This window comes from Excalfactoria chinensis, chromosome 19 (assembly GCF_039878825.1).
Source record: "Excalfactoria chinensis isolate bCotChi1 chromosome 19, bCotChi1.hap2, whole genome shotgun sequence".
Lineage (NCBI taxonomy): Eukaryota > Metazoa > Chordata > Aves > Galliformes > Phasianidae > Excalfactoria > Excalfactoria chinensis.
Window position 1 is genome coordinate 6,991,896 of NC_092843.1, and position 19,186 is coordinate 7,011,081.

General features: G+C 41.5%; 1 protein-coding gene and 1 long non-coding RNA gene across 3 annotated transcripts in view; one reads left to right on the forward strand and one right to left on the reverse strand.

Annotated features, from left to right (window-relative positions):
- Positions 1–19,186, forward strand: part of LOC140260811 (uncharacterized) — a 27,595-nt gene continuing 8,409 nt past the window's right edge. Inside the window, exons 1-3 of one of the 2 annotated variants that reach the window (XR_011905616.1) lie at positions 1–139; positions 774–887; positions 2,932–3,030. This is a non-coding gene — a long non-coding RNA (uncharacterized lncRNA). Of the gene's footprint in view, positions 140–773; positions 888–2,931; positions 3,031–19,186 lie in introns of those variants that run through there. The other variant, XR_011905615.1, reaches the window with a different exon arrangement.
- CA4 (carbonic anhydrase 4) overlaps positions 13,317–19,186 on the reverse strand; it is an 18,096-nt gene continuing 12,226 nt past the window's right edge. The window contains exons 4-8 of the mRNA XM_072353506.1: positions 17,722–17,879; positions 17,004–17,096; positions 16,677–16,740; positions 15,963–16,126; positions 13,317–15,028 (exon numbers count right to left, since the gene is read on the reverse strand). Coding sequence (XP_072209607.1) covers positions 14,840–15,028; positions 15,963–16,126; positions 16,677–16,740; positions 17,004–17,096; positions 17,722–17,879 — 668 coding nt within the window. The 3' untranslated portion in view covers positions 13,317–14,839. The remainder of the gene's footprint in view (positions 15,029–15,962; positions 16,127–16,676; positions 16,741–17,003; positions 17,097–17,721; positions 17,880–19,186) is intronic.

The following is a 19,186-nucleotide window of genomic DNA, read 5'->3' on the forward strand; positions in this document are numbered from 1 at the left end:
CTGTGAGGAAATGCGAGCTTTACGGGGCAGGGGACATCTTCGGCTTGTTGGTTGTTGCCGCAGGGTGTTGCCTCGCCGGGTAGAACGACTTCTGAAATTAGATTGCTTCGCGTTAGAGGAGAATCTGAAGTAAATGGTGGTTAGTAATGCTGCGCTTCAGCGTTTTTCTGTATAATTGATAGACATTCTAGAGCAAGAATTCTTGCTTTGGTCACGTGGAAATAACAATTCATACAAAAATCATGGGCTGAAGGAAAAAGCAGGTTGAGAAGTGTGGTTAAAGGCAGGTGGAGAAGTACGGCTGGTAATGCAGGCTGAGGAGCAGCGCGGTCCTGCTGCTGTTTGTGCCTCACCTGTGCAAAGCATGATCTGCAGAACGAAACTGCCCCGACAGCCAGCAGAGGAAATTCTCTCCTGTAGCTGAAGGAAAAGAGTCACACGTAGCACAGGCTGTCGTAGTTTCCTCTCATTTTGTCTTATAACCTGTTAGGGCTGTAAAATGAAGGAGGAACTTGTGCTGCATCTGTACCATCTCAGTGTTAAAAGTGTGCTTTGCTCAGGTGCTGTAGCAGTTCCCGGTATTGTGGATGTGGTCGGTACAGAGCGTGATGTTTTCACTTTTTCTTTACAAGTCTTGGCGGATGTTTGCTATCATGCACTGCTAGCTCAGTATGTTGCTTTTCCCCCTCCTTCCTACCCCCCATGTATTTCTTTATGAAGGAGGGGGAAAAAAAAAGGCTCTAGGTCAACTGAAGCCCATCTTGTTTCCTCAGGTGGTACCACAGAGCGGAGTTTCAGGCAGCTGAGGACTCTGAGTGGCCCTTCAGCAATGTGGCACTGAGTGACTATGGGAAGAATTGCACAGGCTGCAAAATGATCTTAGCATGGTAAGTCTGACCAGAGAGCTGCCTCATTTGATGTACTGTGCTAGAGGAAGCATTCCTTGCAAGTGACTTGTGTGTAACACAGATTTGCAACGAAAAGAGAATGTTTGGGAAAATATTGGTCTTTTTAGTGGGAATTGAGTGATGTTTCCTCTAGAAGGAAGCATGGTGTACACATTGACTGACTTCAGTGCACGCCACTGCATTTCTGATGTGGCTTACTGATAGGTTTTGGTTGAAGCAAAATATCACGTTAACAAAGTGAGAAGTCAGAGGCAAAGTCAGCCATTTAAACCTTGGAGCGGTAACAGTTCTGAGACAAACGTGCAGAAACAAGAGGGCAAAATCGATCTTGCTATTGTTTGGGATGTGAGCTTGTGGATAGATTGTGCTTCAGCTTGAGGTTGTGTGCACCCATTGGTTCGTGGGATTTCTCAAAAGAAGGAAGCTGTAACCCCGGTAGCTCTGATAAGCAGATTGTAACTCAACTGTATTTTCATCTGAAACTATTGTTTACGAAAGGTAGGTTTTGGATTTTCTCTTGCCTCTCTTGTTCAGTACTGCAAGTACTGCAATTTGATAACAATGATATTTATTCATAGGCAATAATCCATTTCAAAAGTAACTGAAATGACTTTAAATACATGAAGGTTTTGCTCTCAAACTGTCTGAAACAAGGATCTTAAAGTACTGATGTATGAGCGCTTGGTCACGTATTTACTTCTTGACTGCGTATAGCACTGAGACATTTCCTCTAAGCAGCCACTGACTGTACGAGACTTACGGTTAATTATAATCATGACTTTTCTTTTTTTTTCCCAAAAAAGGAAGTAAATCTGGCAACTGGACCAAAGACCAGAATAAGATGGCCTATCAGGAGCTGCATCGCTAGGTGTTTGTTTGGTTTCAGATGTTTCCAAAAACACTGTTACGTTTAGCTGGAAATGGACTATTGTCTTTATTTTTGGGCCCTTGAAGATGCTAAATGGATTACTAAGTAGTGTGCATCAGGATCTGCAAGGGTCTTCCTTGGGCAGGGAAGCTGGTGTGTCTCAGTGGAAATGAGACAGACTTTGCTGTGTTTATCAATTGCAATTGGAGCATTAAAGAACACCACTTGTTCAGCCTTTACTGCCTCAGAATAAGTAATCATGCTGGTGATAATTTCACAGTGATGTTTGAGTCATTTGTGCATCTGCTGTGTTGAAAAAACAAATTTAAAGGATTCACCTATAGCTGATCCGATGGATTTGTCCTGTTAAGGCTTTGAAAGTGGAATAATAATAGTCTAGTTACCTAAGATGTTTGTGTGTAAAGTTGTTGGCAGTAAGGCTCGATTCAGTTCTGAAGAATACCAAAGGCCATAAAGGAGATGAAGGGATCATATCACTACCAAAAAACTGCAGCTGCTTTTTGCTGTTAAATGCCTTTTACTCCCCAAATGAAAACTGAGGACTGTCTGAAATCAACAAAACCAGCTTGGCTTGAGCCAGTTGATGAAGTGGCCTGTGTTGAAGCTCAGCCCTTTCTGTGTGTCAGTGGTAGGCAGGTAGCCTTTCTGTAAAGAGCATCAGGTCTAAAAACTGAATGTTTTATTCTCCTGTTAGAGAGGAGGAAACAAGTAGATGGGGAGGTGTCTTCTCATGCAAAGTACAGTGTTTGCATCAGATTGAGAAGCGTGAGTGTACCAAGTCCAGTGAGTGCCCTGCTGCTAAGAGGAGTTGACTGATGTCACTTCCCCCTAACTCTTAAAAGCTCAACTCCACAAGTGATTTTTATCTTTACGCCATTGTTTAAATCTGTTCTGAAGTTGCCAGTTATGGCTGGAGTGTATCCTCATGTTGCCTGTGCTCCCTTTGGCTAGCACAGGAGACGGTGTCACTTATTTTCTCTATATAGTCTGTTTGTCCATTATCTACAGATTGGGACCATTACATGTCCTGAGAAAGCACACAAACCGTAGGCATGGCTGTCCCCAGCTGGCTGAATGCCCACAGGATCAGCGTATGTATTAATTTCAGCTTTTGTTATACCTTTTTTCCCTTAGGACCAGTAAACGGAGGCAAGAAGTTAGTAAAATGTAGTCATTCGTGCTTGCTGATTTATTGTTTCATGAAAATAATCCTGACAGAATCTTGGAAGATTGTGCCTTTTGTTTGGGACCAACCTCCAGCTTCCTTGTTCACGTGTAAAAGATTTCCTGTTACTGAAAATTAAGGGCAATGTGTGATAAGGGCTGTTCAGCAATATGGCCACAAACTGGGGTACTAAGAGTGCTACTAGAGTTAACGAAAACAAGGATCTTTGAGCACATCTATGGAGTATGGAAACTCTGCTCTTCCTGCTGGTTGATCTCTTAATAATTCTTAGTAGTTCACAAGGAAACCGAAGCACATGCGTGAAATTCTGGCTTCTTTGTAACATACAATTCCTACATTTGGATGCCTGTCTTCTATTCAGTAGCATATATCATTGAGACAGACCTGATCCTTACCAAGGCAGAAATTGTTTTCATTGATCCAAAAAGTAGGTACGTTTCTCCTTTATTCAAACTGAATTGAGATTGTTCTGTATTGCCTGTTGTTTCCATCTAGTGCAACGCAGACTTAATACAAGTGAAATAATAGCATGGTGTCTGGTTCTGCATAGAACAATTGGATCATAAAGTACTTCAGGCTGGATCATAAAGTACTTCAGGCTGGATCATAAAGTACTTCACTGAGTTCTGGCATGCCCCAGTGCTTGCAGACATAACTGGTTTTAAGAAATAGTCATTAACTAGATCTGAAAATGAAGGTATCCTGCTCTGAGGTGCTTTCTTTTTACTTTGGTTTGTCAGTGTTCTGTCACAGACAGGTCAGACATTCAGACCTCGTCCTATAGTGTATCTTCTCACTCTTCCATGCCCTTTTATCACTTCCCAGCATGCTGTGACCTGTGTTGTCTTTACACCATCCACTAGTGAGGGTTTTGATTAAGCAGATAGAAGAAATGAACTAAACAGGCAAATCAATGGCAGAAGTAGTGGCTAGTTTTGAACTCATAGAAATAGTCTGGGTGACAAGAGTTTGGGCTTTAACACGGCCCTACAGGACAACAACAGAGAAAAGCTTGGCCAGATGAGTCCGCTTGTTTAAAATTTGCTGAAAAATGATAAAGGAAGTGCAGCATTGGGCTGGAGCCTCTTCATGTTTAGCATACAATGGCTGAGATGGTTCGCAGATTAAAAATTGTCCCTTCACTCAGTGCAGCGTTTTGATGGAGAAAATATTTACGTGTGTTATAAATAAGTCTCGGCCTCCCAATGAGCTACAGGAAAACTGAAGAGTTCATGCTATGAACTGGATAACAACAAAGGAAAGCTGCTGCTCCAGAGCCAGGAACAGGATCCAGCACCACCAGTGCTGAATTAAGAAAGCTTTACAAAATACGCTTGCGTTACGATGTTTGGAGTAATGAGACAATGCAAGGAACAGTGTGATTACAAACATGTGGCCCTTAATATTGTTACATCCCTCCTCCAAAGTGCTTCGTTGACATTTGACTATTGTCCCCATGTACTGCTCTCAGTGCTGGTGCCGTGCTGAAGTGTACTATGAGGAGGAAAAGGGATACAGGATTTGTTTATGAAGCCTTGCTTATGAGGACAATCTCAGCAGCAGGGAGTGGGTGGACATGTGCTGAGGTGACACAGCCTCAAAGGAAACTGAAGATGAGGACAGTGAGCGCAGCACACAGCAGCAATGTGTCCTGCCAGTGAGGAAGGCAAGGAGCACCCTGGGCTGGGTTAGCAGGAGCCCGGCTGGTACATTGAGCGAAGGGATCTTCCTGAGTTTCGAACTCATTGCCAAACTCACAAGAGTAGAAAGGACCGGGTTTTAAAGCTTGGATGTCCAGGTGTTCATTTGGCAATCTAATCGATCCTCCACTTGGATTCTGGATGTTTTGTGTTCAGATCCATCAGCAAACAGAACAGAAAGTTAGCTGAGGTTTTGTTAGGTGATGTTTTCTTTTTGATGTGTAAGAATGCTGCTTGGAGACTTAAAAATATTCACAGTGGGTGAGAATGCTTGTTCAAGGAGCAGGAAAGGATTCCTCACAGGAAGACCCAAATGATGTATATTGACCGCTTGTGTTTACAACCTTGTTCATGTAGAAGTGAATTGGAAATGTTTGCTTGCCATGTTGTCTTTTTATCTTCGGCTTTGCTTACAAAATGTTCCTGTTTAAAAGACATTAGATAAAATGTTGGCAGCATATCAGAGAACTAATGTGACCATGGGATGGGGACAAAGATGTCACAGTAGGTCTTTAAACTTCTTACCTTTTCCCCTTTTTGTATTTCTTTAAAGAATTGAATGAAGTGGATGTCAGGATACTGTTGCCTCTGGAGTATGTGATGCTTTCAAATAACAACGCAGTTAATGAAGTCATTAAATGTTGCTTTTAGCATAATCCAGGGATTTGACTGCTCAGTGAGACGCGAGGCAAACGAGCAGCAGTTTAAAGCAGTAAAAATTACAAGTGACCTGGAGAATTAGTTGCTTTGAGCACAAAATCTGTAGGAATCAGAAGCTTGAGTTGTTGTTTAAGTGATTTTGATTTAACTGGGACAAAAGTGCTAGCTGTATTTGGAAGCAGCCTTCTCTTTCATGTGAGTGACAGGGCAGGCTAATATAGTGAGAGGCCGAGTGTGAAGGAGGGTAGAGTTCAAATAAATTAAAAAAGCTGTTGGAGTTGATTAAAGAGAAGTAAGGGATGAAATACAGATGTGAGTATCCCCTCTAACACTTCACCCTTAGCAGGGTTGGGTCTCTCTTGCTTTACCGGCTGGTTTTTGATGTTCCAGGGTAGAAAGCAAACACCTCCTTTACTTCAGCTTTTGTGTTCAAAGCAGCATTGACCCTTTGTCTAACAAGTGCTCAGGCAGGTTATAAATCTGTAACTTTGCACTTCACCTTTTGTATCTTGCTTAATGACCTTTTAAAAATAAATGCAGAGTGGCTGAAGGAAACTGAATCAGGGATGGAAAAGCTGACACCATGCAACCTGAGCTCTGATTTTTTTTTCAGATCGCTCCAGTCTGTTAAACAAAACTTCTTTTCTTTACTTTGTGGTTTGAAAAAGAAAAGAAAGAGAAAAGAAGAAAAAGGGGGAAAAAATGGGACAGGGGAGTGTTTTTGCCTTGGGTTCTGTCTGTTCATTTCAGCTGTGAACTGCTTGCTGGAACAACGCCGTGCAGCTACTGGCCTGCAGAGAGAGGCCTGCAGTCATTCAAATGTGCAGGCAATTTCTCAGCACAAATACCTGCAATTTTGTTTTCAGCTGTTTGTGGGAAGCCTGCTGTTCAGATCCCCTCTGTTTGTTTGTGTGCATGAGAAAAATCATTCCTGATTCTGATCAGGTTATTTTGCTGTTTCCCACAGTGCTATATTTAATGTATGTAGCTTTAAGATGGAAAAGGTTGTAATATCTTTTATCCATCTCCATGAGAACATCCGCTATCCCTGAGGAACGTCTTACTGTAAAATGTCTAATTTCTCCCATTACAATTAAAAAAAACCCCTAAACTTTCCTACCATTTCCACCAGTATGATATTTTATTGTGGTGGTTTAGAGAATGTTTTGGATTTATGTATACAATAGTAAAGCACTGACATTATTTTCTGTCATTTATGTATTTTGCTTAAAACAACAGCTCACTCTGGAGGGAGGCATTTGAGGAGGAATCCTTGTAGAGAGAACCCAGATTTATTTTGGATGGCAGTTCTGGTTTATCAGCTGGCAAAAAAGACCTGAACAATTGAGAGGGCTTTGGCCTGCCTGCAGGTGCTTTTACCACAAATAAGTATAATATAGGAAATCCATGGTAGCTGAACTGGCTGTCATCTGCAAGCTGTAGTAAAGATCTTCCAGCAGTGTTACTACTTAAAGCCCTCAGATAGTTGGGATGCCAACCAGGAGCGCATTATGGGCAGGTTGCTGGGGCTGTTGGTAGTTTCTTCACGTCCGCAGTTGTGTGCCCTGGCTCGGAATGAATAGATTCAGAGTGAACCAGTTTCCCAGTGCCCTCACAGCCTTTCCTCTGCAGTGAATCTCTAAATGGCTGCTGCCGCCTATTCTCAGGCTCTAACTGTGCAAGCCTTCTCTTTCACGTGTGCTTTTCCTCAAAGGCACAGCACTCTGATAAGTGGCATGAGGTTGGTCTGAAAAATGTCTTGGATGCTTCACCTAGCCACAGCAGATAATGCAGGTACCAGCAGGAGGACTGGGAAGCCATGCTGTCTGCTTTGGGGTTGTTCATACCTTCCGTGCTTGTATTACTTTCTGGGTGTGACACTCCACCCTACGCGAGGCTTATTTGTTCTGTTGAAGCCCCAGCTCTTCCTTTCAGAATATCAGCATTTCAGTCCAGCCTTTGCACTTATCTGCTATCCTGCAACAGTTTATTCCCCCGCTGTGCGCTTCAGTCCATCAGCTTTGGACCTTTGCACTTTACATAGATGATCCTGCCTGGGTTACAGATTCACGCGATAAATTACTCCAATGTCGTGAGCAAAGAACATCCTGCTCCAACAGAAAATATTCCACATCAATTTGATTTAAAGTGGTATCGATGCTTTGACCTGACTTTCTAGAAAGAGGAGTGGAAGCAGCGCTGTCCTGGGTGATGTACAAAACTGCCAGCTGAACTGCTGGTTTTTGCTGGTGTCTGACAGTTACGAGCAGCTCAGCACACGTTATTGCATGCTGGTGAGAAACACAAACTGCCATCACAGCAGTAAGTCTCCCTCGCTACTGGAATTTGAATTCCTGGCCTTCAGCCCCAGAGAAGACTGAAATTGAAATACAAACTTAATATTTTCTAATAGAAATTGCTACAGTTCAATTAATAAATGTAGAGCTGGTTGCATAGAGGCTGATTTCTCCCTCTCTGACTTGCTGTTTGCCTTCATGCTTTTGAGCAATTGTTTTTTTTTTTTTCATTTGGGCATTCACAGCTGAGTGAATCTCTTAACATGAAGAGCTGGACAGAGGGTTTGTACTGATACGGAGCGTGACCTCTGAATTACGTAATATAATTCCTTCGTTCAAACATACAAATTAATTTTCTAATTGGTTTACTCATTAAAAAAGCTGGTAGTGCTGCACGTTGCTTTGTTGTTTCTAATCCTGGGCTGTTTTAAAAGGTAGGGGATAAAAAGAAGCAAGGGGTAGATGGAGGAAAAAAACAGCTTTTCCAGCTAATGTCACAAATAACATTACTGATAATGTAACACTCGTAGGAATTTGGTTGTCACCGATGACTTCTCAATAAGAACAAATTGTGATGTTGACAGAACAAATTCTAACTGAGGAGCATTGGGAGCAGTGGAATTAAAGCACCGCCTCTTCTTACATTTTCTCTCAGATATGTCTGAAGATGAGAAAAAGCAAACAAAGACCCAACATTGGCGTCAGGTGCACACAAGCAGGCTGGTGCTGGGCAAGCTTGTACAAAGTGTGCAACGTGGAGAGCATGACACAAAGCTGTGCTGAAAATGATCTGCTTGCCAAGGAGTACCCTGGGATAACTGAGTGCTCTGTAATGAGGGTGCAGGATGTGTTACTCATCCTGTTTCAAGCTCTCTTGGCAGGAATCTGAGAGTTGCTTACAGCACAGCAGGCATGGATACTTAAGGTTTTATTGCTGTTGCCCATGTGGCCGGCAGATTTTATTGTGCTTTTCTTCCTGATTTTCTGAATGGAGGAGCAAATTAACTGTGCTGTTTTCATCCGCTCTGATGGGATAAACTTGTGCAAAGACGTGTAGAATAATTTTGTTGTGGTTGTTTTAAGCTTTCTCTCACTTTTCTCTTTTTTTCTGCTTTTACATTTAGGCTGTATGTAGTCTGATTAACCAGAAAGTTGAAAGCCCTAGGAAGATCTATCATTTGATGAAGCTGATGCTGACTTAGCCACGTATATTGTAGCCAAAGGTAGAAAATGAGCTATTGAAAGAATTAAATCCTACATGGCTTACTGTGTGCACTCTTTCCTTTGTAAATAGATTTACCTGTCAGAGCTGTTTCTGTGTATGCTTTTATCTCACAGCCATTTTACAAAGCTCTGTGCAATGCCTCGCATTACTGGAACGAGCCGCTAGGTTCCACCAAACTGACATCTCCATCTGAAAGCCACATCAGCCTCTGAGGTCATTTGGGTCTTCCTGAGAAACTGTCAGGTGTGTTTTTGCTTTATAACAGTCTTCATGTGAGGCTTGTGATTTATGAATCACGATCTGTGACTTATCTATTGCCCTGCCATCTTCTCTCTGTTGCAATCTCAAAATATTCCTATGACTGCAATAGAAGTTGCATTGACTTCTTCCCATGCAATAGGGATGTTTGCATTTTATGAGCTTTAATAGCTGTTTTTAAAATAAATCAGTCTAGTGTTGTAACTTGTGTAGTCATATCTGTGTGATCATAAATCCATTTATGTTCTGCAGTAGTAACAATCACGACAATAGAAACCTGTTTCAGTGTGTTTATTTACATGAGTGACACTGGAGTCCCTTTTTGAGCTGCTTGAAGCTCAGGATGCTGTGTTGTCTGTCACTCGAATTGCTCTAAAATCATTGAAGTAAAAGGAGCTGCAGCAATATTTCTGCTTATATAACCTGCTTCAGAGCCTCTATCTAACCTCCATCATACCTGGTTCCCAGGAATGGTTTGGTTGTGTCAGTGATTTGGGGCACTGAAATCCCCTGAGGTTAACAGTCAGTCCTCTCCTTTGCTTATTTGTGTTTGGAATGAAGTGCTGCACAAAGCCAGAGCTGTTGGCTGCAGTGAGTTTCAGTGAACAGGACGGGGAAGCTTTCAGCACCTTTTTGTCCATCTGTGTGCTTCCTCCTTCATTAAGCAGCATCTTTCCTTTCCTTAGGCAGGTCACTGTTCTCCTCTTAAGATTATTCCTAGGTTCAATAAGAACTGTTGGATTCCACAACACAAAACATTGTGTTCTACTGTTTGCACAGAAGCATTGCAGGTGATCAGTACAGCAGAGTCAAATGATTCTTAGGTTTTTAGAGATCCAGCTTTCTTGATAGAAAATGACTATGATTTACTCAGGCCTTAATCTCAACTCAGCACAGTCAGCAAAATGTTAAACTTCTGTCTTCCTCTCTCATAAATTCCTGATAACTGCATGCATCTGTAACCTAACCAAGGTACTTCTCTCACATACTGGGAACAATGTCCAGTCTCAGTAACCTGGGAAGTGAATGGGTGTTGTCATGGTGGTAATTTTAGTAGAGGGAAAGTAATATATTTTAGGAGAGGTTTCCTTCTCATAATAAAAAGAATAGGTGTTGGGAAGTTTAACTACATGAAAGTAGGTTATAAGGAAACAAATGCCATAGGTAATAAAGTGATGTCAGTTCTTTGCTTTTTAAATTCAAACCATGTTTGAGTACTAAATGTCTGAATCATTTCACAAGACGTTGATAAGAAAAAGATTAGAAAATAGTCTGAACTTAGCACAGTCTTTGAAAACTTCATACCTTTTACATTATAACTTTAAATGCAGATTTCATTTGACTCTAAGAAAGAAGATAATCTCCCAGACACATGTAAATTAATTGCTGTAGTTAATTTCACTCATAATTTTACATTTTTTAACTGATTTTAAGCAAGTTTTATGGAGTAGATGGGTTTATTTCTGATGTTAAAAGCCTGAAATTGGGTTTGTTTGGGGGGAGATGCATTTAAACTTTGTACTAAAAACTGCACGTTCTCATTCTCAACAGTCGGTTTGAGTGAGTTGTGTCTGTGTTCAGGACAACCCCGCCATGGTCACCATGCCCGCTGCTTCAGCTGCCCTCTTGCTCCTGGAGACCTTTCCCTGCTCCCATCTCCTCTGATTGCTTTTTAACCTGCCTCTGTGAAACATTCCAGGTTCAAAAATGCTGGTGAATGTTTTTAATAGAGAGGCACACATGGCTCTGACGTGCTGCCAAGTGGAAGTGCTCTGGAAATGTCCCCTGTGTGTACCGAGGGCCATCCATTCCTGCCAGCCCAAAGCAGCTCTGATTGGAGGAAATCCTCTTACAGCTTGTTTTTTGCTGTCACGTTTGTACCACCCTGGGGTGTCAACACCTGAAAGCAAGGTGGGGAAGCTGTGGTATTTTTGTCATCCAAGGGGCTGGATTGGGGCCTCCCCTCAGCCTGAAAGGAAGAGGCTCTCAAAAGATGGCTGCCAGCGGTGGGTGGGAGCTGTGGGTGCCTCCACTTTGCCCAACACCCAGCAATCATGAGAGAATGTTTCCTTTATTTTTCTCTCCCGCCACAATTTTTCCTTCAGTTCATCTGCAAGCAGCAGGACAGACATGGCTTTTGGTCCCGGCTCTGGAAACAGCAGGTGCTGCAACCCAGCACTGCCACAGTACCATGCCCATCTCTCAGCCCTGGCCTGGGGCTTTGCTGTAAAGATACAGTGTTGGGATACTCTGTCAGCAGTCTCCCTCTCCGTGCTGATTGTCAGGTGAGTGTGAAGCTGGGCTTGTTTTCATGGGGCAGATCTGTTTCTCCATCTCTCAGTCCCCAAAAGCTGATGCTCAGATCAGTCTGATCCAAATCTGGAGAAGGAGCACTTTGGGCTGAAGTGTGCTGTGTTCCTGGCTGCTGTTCATCCTTACAGTGAATTGGCTCTTTCCTGGCAACCATTACAGGTAAACCCTAAGCCCAAATCCTACTGCTGTGCAGGACAGAGCTCTCATAAGCTATTTTCAATCTCCCAAACTCTTTTTGTGAGAGGAGTTTGCAGTTTTGAACACACTCAGTTCATTGCTGTTTTCTGAAATCCAAATGGTAGTCTTCACTGGCCACTTCCTGTCTTTCTTGCTTTAAGCCTAAGATATACTACTCTAGCAGATTTTAGATTCTGGTGTCGTTTCGTTTTCTATTGGCTTATGTGACTAAACTCTGGGATTTAATGGTCTCTAACTCTGGTTCCAGTGTATGTCAAATGTATTAGCAAAGTTTTATGTTAAACACTCTCTAAGTAGGCAAATACTATTTCTTGTTTTTCCTAAATGTTCCTCCCCCAGTTCTTTCCTATAGCATCACAAGTTAGCTATTAGTTCGTCAGGACTTTCTGTAGTTTCCTATTTTCTTTCCAATGGGAGAGGTTTCCTGCCAAAATTCACGTGGATACAATTCTTGAAAACCTGTGCCTGAAGATACCTGTGAATAATAACTTCCCCATAAGTACTGTTACAAAAGGGAACCGAATGTTTTATTTGAAACCTTCCTGTCTTTAATGTTTTTAACTGAGTAGCTGTTGCTATGGATTTGTATTGATTTACTGCATTAATGCTGGTCCTGTTGTCATACTGAGCACGAGAACAGCATGTGTCCACTTGGTTGCTGAGGAGCCTCTGACAAAGAACAAGTTGAACTGGATCATTGACACAGATACAGACTGTAGCTCCCATGGCCCTCTGCTGTTTGCTTTGCATGCGTTTTAACAGCTACCATGAAGTTCACAAATTGACCTAAACTTGCAAAGCTTTGTGAGGCTTGGGACAGCTTAAAGACTTCTATCATCATGACCTACTGTAACAGCTGGAAATAAGCAGGTGTGCGTTAATGTCTGATAAGTCTATGTTTGGGGACATGGGGCTGTTGTCAGGGAGCCCGCAGTCAGAGGGGACTCATAATCTGTGTTGTAAAAAATGGAAAAGCATGGAGCCTTCATGCTTTAATTCCAGTGAAACAAAAATATAGGATACTACAGCTATGTATCTGACACTAAAAACATGAGAAAAATCAAAGGCATTATCAAGAATGTACTCACTAAGTTCAGTCTGCCCATTGCTCAGACTGCGGTGCTGCACACTGAATAAGCCATATTCTTGACATCCGCTGAAGTGAAATTACTTAAGTTGCATTTGTCTTTGAGGATAGGACCAGCGTGGTCTTTTCTTGACATGTTCTTTACTTGCAGGATATTGAGGAATTTAATGAAAATAGATATACACAAAAGAGAGAGATAAGTTTATGTTGGCTAACTTCTACATAGGTGGTTATAGTGGGTAGATCCATGGTACCATTTGCTGCTCTGTAAGAAGCCTGCATGGCCTCTATCTAATGGACTGGAAGTGGTTAACTAGGTCTGGTGAGCAGTGTACTGAACTCAAAGCAGTTTTGTCAGGGGACAAGTGATTCTCTGATGGCCAAGGTGAAGTAACAGCTCCAGGAGGCTGCTGACATCAGTAATGTCCTAGGGTAGTACAGTTCCCTCCCTTCCCTCAAACCACCCTGAGATATAGCAAACCCAACCCTGGAACTTGTGGAAAAAAGAGGAAGAAGAGGCATATTCCTTTTCTTAATGAGTGCTGTGTAGGTTTTCCTTTAGCTAAGATAAATAAAAACTCAACCCAAAGAATATATAGTATGTCTGTTCAGCTTTAATCTTTCTTTTATGTTTGCTTCTCTGAAGCTTTTCTGTTACTTAAAAATACAGCTAAACTCTTAACCATTCTTCTAAACGTAACAAGATAAATTGGCTTTTCCATGTTTTGGTTTTTTTTTTAAGCTCATATTATTGATTGTTAAATATGAAAATAACTTTTCTCCTTTGGTCATCTGCAGTCAGTCACACTGTCATATGTTCCTGAAAATGACTGTAGCCGTAGTGTAGAGTCATCCTTGCAAACATTGCCCTAAAGAAAGAGTAGGCATCCTCTACAATGAAATGGTATCTTGGGATGGCCAAAATCTAAAATCCTCAAAGCAGCTGCAATGTGTGTGGCATAGCTGGAGGAAGCAGTCAGTTTTGTCTGTCTTCAGAGAGAGAACTGGAACAGTGCAAGGAAATCCCACTCCCTCCCCCCCCAGTATGTTCAGTGTGGTAACTGGGTAAGATCTGAAGAAGTCAATTCCAATTGCAATCTTCTTAACGAAACTATGAATGTTAACCATACTTGAATATTCTGAAGGTATGTTATTCTTTAAAAAATAATGTGGGAATATTCGCTCTGAAATGTTCAAACTGAAACTGAAATGTTTCTAAAAAAGCGATGCTGGAAGGAGCCATTCCTTGAACTGCTATGGAAAATTTTCATTATGGAAATGAAAACTGTAAAGGATCTTGAATGTCTCGTGCTCCAAACAGCCCTACAAAGAGGGCATTTCTACAGAGGTGCAATTCAATATGTGAACAAGCTTTCCTTTTCCTTTATGGCACACCGCATCTGCCATGGGCATCCTGGAATAGGATGTCATTCTGGGCTGAATAAATAGATTTAGTAGAGAAACTTGATATGCAGAATCAGTAGGTTGGATATGAGTAATGCAGTATCCTTACCTAAGAGTTAACTTTTTAGGTACTCTGAAAGAAGAAGGGGCTAAAATGTGTTAGTACAGACGAGTTTGTCACATGTCATTCACTGGATGAAATGACCGAGGCGTTGTTCAGTTCCGTTGGGCATCTTTATGCTCTGTATTTTACCTTCATGTAGGACAGTGTGGGTGTAATAAGGATTCCTCCAGGTGTTTGTCTTCCTGACTCGCAGTGTTGAATGTAAACATACTCCAGTAAAAAAACCAAAAACCCTTGTAGGCACTTAAGAAGAGATTCCTCCTGAAAGTCCTCCGTATAACTTGCCAAGTGTCCTTCCACTGTTGTGTTAAAATTACAGGATTGCTGATAATCCTTCCTAATGTTTTCTTTAAGTGTTTTTTAAATGTGAATCTTCATAGTTTAATCTTACAGTTCCTTAGAGTTCTTATAATTTAGTGCCGTGGATTCATTTTATATAAGAGCAGCAATAGAAGTTGTTGGTTAGTGTATGAAGGAGGAGAGAATATTCTGTATTCAGATATAATTAAGGAGTTGGTGGTCAGAGGGAATACCTTATACAAAAACGAAACAGAATGAAAGCCCAGAACCTTGATTGAAGTGAGAATTGTTCATTGGAAGAGAGAATTCAGGAGGTATGGAAGGATCAGAGCCAACATTAAAACCTTAACAGGAGGCAGGAGGCTGCTGGCACTGGACCAGTACACGTATCGATCATTCAGGAACTGAGCAGGCCGAAAGTTTTCAGACATGAATGTTGAGTTTTTCCCTCCAAAGTGAACTTTTGAGAACTGGGAGATCTGCAGATATTGGGAAAAGAAAATTGTAAAAATTCTTTTTTTTTTTTTAATTTTATTTTTCCTGTGGAACACTGGAAATGGTACCATTTTAGAGCTGCAGTGCCTTATTCTGTAGCTTTCTTTTGATCTGTATGGATGCAATGAACCTTGCAGGAAACACTGTGATGGAGGCTACTGCTGGAGGTCACCCACTGATTTCAGTCTCGGAAATCACATGGGCTTCCTGTGTGAGCTGAATGCTTTTTGTCCAGCCCAAGGACTTGGTTAGATCAGACCTTGTGACACACGTCCTGTTCTTGTCTGTCACATCATGGGGATACAAAGTGAGAGGACTAGTGCCTCGTTTCTTTGTTTGCTTAGAAATTGGCACAGGAGTGGGATGCTCACTCTTGTGTGCTGTGCAGTGTATGAGGCTGAGCCTTGTTCTATGAGTAAAATGATTGCGTACACTGCAAATAACAAACAAAAATGAAGGTGCTGGCTCTTGCCTAAAGAGTATTGCTGAGATTCCATTCCAGGACATTTCAATTGCTTTAATCATATACTCTGCCAGCTGAACAGTGTGCATTTTAGAGACAGTCACGGCTTGGTCTCCTGTTCCTCTTTTTTGAGAGATGATTTAAGAGAACTATTAAGCAATGCTGTCAAAACTGGCATTAGGAGAGTGTATGGGTTTAACCTAATGCTGAGCAGGTGTCTGTCATAGCAGCAGAACCTTGGAAATGGTTCTGCACCAGAAGGTGGTGGGCACAGCCCTGAGTTGCCAGAGCTCGTGGAGCAGGTCCCTCCCAACTGGGAATATTCTTTGTTGTTCTGTTGTGTGATTCCATAAGCAGTGAAGCAGCTAATGGGCCTGGGTTAACTCATGCGAGTGAGCAGGCGGGCAGGAAAATCACAGGATGCAGATCTTTCAGAGTGTCCCTCTGTGACTTACCTGGAATAAACTGAGTTGAATTGGCTTCTCAAACACTGTCCAGATGACCGTCTCGTGGCAGTCAGGGGTGGTGAGGGAGCCCTCGTACCGATAGTATTTTGTAAGTTCATATACCGGTGGGAGAAGAGAACTCAGTGGCAGAGCCTCCATCTGTGATGTTGTGTCTAGGAAAACCAGGCAGAAATACTGTTTGCAGCAAGCACAGCTGAAGGTATTGTTCATACATGTCTTCAAAGGCACCTGCAGCTAATGGCTGTGTAAATCCTTGTCCCCATGTGCTCTCCCCAGGCTCGCTGGGACAGCTGCATTGCGTTGCATGTGAAATCTATGACCACTGCCTGCAAAATCCCACAGAGCTCAACATATGAACACCTCTCTTGTTAAAAAAAAACAAACAAACATTTGTCCTTGTGAAAATGTTCTTCTGCGTGTTTTTCTACTCACTTTGCTTCGCTCTGCAGAAGCAGAAATGCTCATTCTGGTGCTTAGGCGTCCTTCATCTGCAAATATGGAGAACTAGATTTTCTCCCACCTCCAATGCTCTGAGTACTTGATAAACTAAAACTAACTTTTATCCTTTTTATATTAAATTAGCCTGTGAATTTTCAGTAACAACCTCTACTATAGCTAGAACAGGATTGAACCTTGGATCACCTTGTAGAATGCGTACTCAAAGTAAATGGATGTGTGAATCAAACAAGCCAAGTGTCTTACCTTTCTGTGGAATATTATCTAATTCACTTATAAGAGTTGCATAGTTTTTGTTTTCTTCATCGATCTGAAATGGAAACAGTTTTATTCCAGATCATGTATTCCTCAGCAAGTGGTTATTTTAAATGAATTGTGAATGAAATTGTCAAGATTCACAAAGGCAACAGCAGCAAAAGGAATATAGAAAAAGATAAAGGAACCCCATTCAGGCACTGCATGTCCATAGAATTTAGGAAGGTTTAGGTCTTGGAATAATGTGACTTTGACACTGTGGTACACAGCCAACTTGCCATTAGATTTGAGAGAAAGAATTAGAATTTGGCCACCTACCTTTACAAAGAATGCTAGCACAGCTATACCATCTGGATAGTTCTTTGCATCGGTTAAATCCAAAGCATCTTCTCTTATGTGAACAATATGAAGCTGTAACAAAATAGTTAAGGCCAATGATGTGCTTGTATTCCTCTGCAGTTAGTGGTTCTAAGTGTAGCCTGGCTGTTTGTCTGCACTTTGGCTGTAGTAGAACAAGAGCTGCTTCCCCACCCATGTACCAGAAGATGAAGTGCTCTGTGGACCGAAGCAACCCTCAGTTTTCAGCCTGTGCAGTGGAACAGTTAAACTTTTACTCTGTGTTGGACGGTGGGTGGTGATGCCCTTCCACCAACCCATGTGTACCAGCACTGGCAACTTGCCTTGACTTGGAGAGAATTTTGTTTTTCTCAGGTGTAGAGATCAGTTCATTGCTGCAGTCCCAGAAATGAGTATACAGTCATAACAAACAGTATGAGAGTGTAATCAGACTGTACAGACTTGGAGATAGTTCTCCCAAAAAGCTGCATAACTCCAGATTTCCTATCTTAACTGTGCCCTTGCTACGTAAACTCAGTATGTTTTCCTTAGTGATCTGATCAGTGAGCAATGTGTCACAGGTTCTTTATATCCATTTGCTGGTGATTCATAGGAGAACTGTCCAATACTTTTCATCTAATAGTGTTATAAAAATACAGAGCCCATAATTATGGCCCAGATCCACCACAGTCCCACCTACCTCCATAGCTTCTTTTTCTCCATCTATGCTGTGCTCCGATCCAGGAAGGTAGATCTGTTCCTCTTGGATTCCCCAGTGCAGATGAAATTCTACCGCCTTGTATTTTCTTTTCAGGCCTCCGCCACTAATTTTAGGGCTCGTGCTCAGTGTTACTTTAACTGGGGGGAAATGAATAAATGGATTTTTAAATGTTCACATCGTACATTAATGCACCAGGGAAACTGAAGTTTACACTAGAGTTCGGGCTTGTTTTTTTCATACCAAATGTCCCACAAGTTCAGTTCTTCAGAAAATGAATTCTTAAAACGTTCTAGCTGATAAAGATTGGAGATGAAAAGGTGGAACATCATAGCCCACTTTCTACCTAGGATTTGTTCTATGAGCCTGAATGACTTGTTTATCCTCTTAATTGCCGGAGAGCTGAGTTACTCATAACTTCATCTGCAGATGTAAGAAAATAAATTTGATAAGGACCGCTGCAGACTATTCTGGGAAAGTGTTTTATAGACTTTTATGGCTTTCATTTATTTATCCTTTGGAGAGTTATCAGTTGCATTTTGAAGAAAGCAGGGTAATAGATTGTCTTTTCTTGAGTGCAGAGGGGATGGTTCACTGCCATTACAACCCAGGGGTTAGAGATGCGTATCTCATTTGGTAGATCCTGTACTTCTTCACAGTGCCCTCTATCAACGTGCACAAATTTGTCTGCTCTGTAACATTCATTTTAGACAGGGTTTAAAGACACTATTATTTAAGCTACACCTGATTCTGTTTCAATTTAGATTAGTGCTACTACTTAAGACAAAGCATTATTAAATCATTATATCTATTTAATGTGAGGATTGATTCTCTGTTAAACAGAAAAATAAAATTATCCCAGACAATATATTTTCTATCTGTAAATCCCCATCGCACATGTAACGTACACTGTGTGCCTGAGGCATCCGGTGTGTGCTTAGAAACATGGCTTATGAAGGTTTCTACATTAAAACCAGTACTTTTTATTTTTCTGTAAGGAAGATGGTTTTGGTCGGGATTGAAGCCTTGGAGATTTCACTTCAGTTCTGAGTTCCAAATGAACTGGAAGCTTCTGTGAGTCACTCAGTTACTTTTGCTGCTTATCTTTAAGTGGATGTTAATGTATCTTTGTTGGCTTCGTTTATTTAGATTGTGGGACCTTTGAGACACTGACCTTTACTGTCTGCACATCACTGAACTTAATGATAGTCTTATCTCACATAGAGCTTTTAATTGCTGCTGTAATTTAAGCAATAGCAGTTCCAGAGTTGTTCTCGTTGTAGCACAGAAATTGGTTGCGCACAAAGGAAAGAAATTTAAAAAGCCCAGATAAAACTCTAATTCTTTTTGCTTGTTTGGAAATGATGAGAGTTCTGAACAGTTGTTTTGAATATTAATTTCTGTGCATAAGACATTACTGTGCACAGTGACTGTAATATGGACTCTA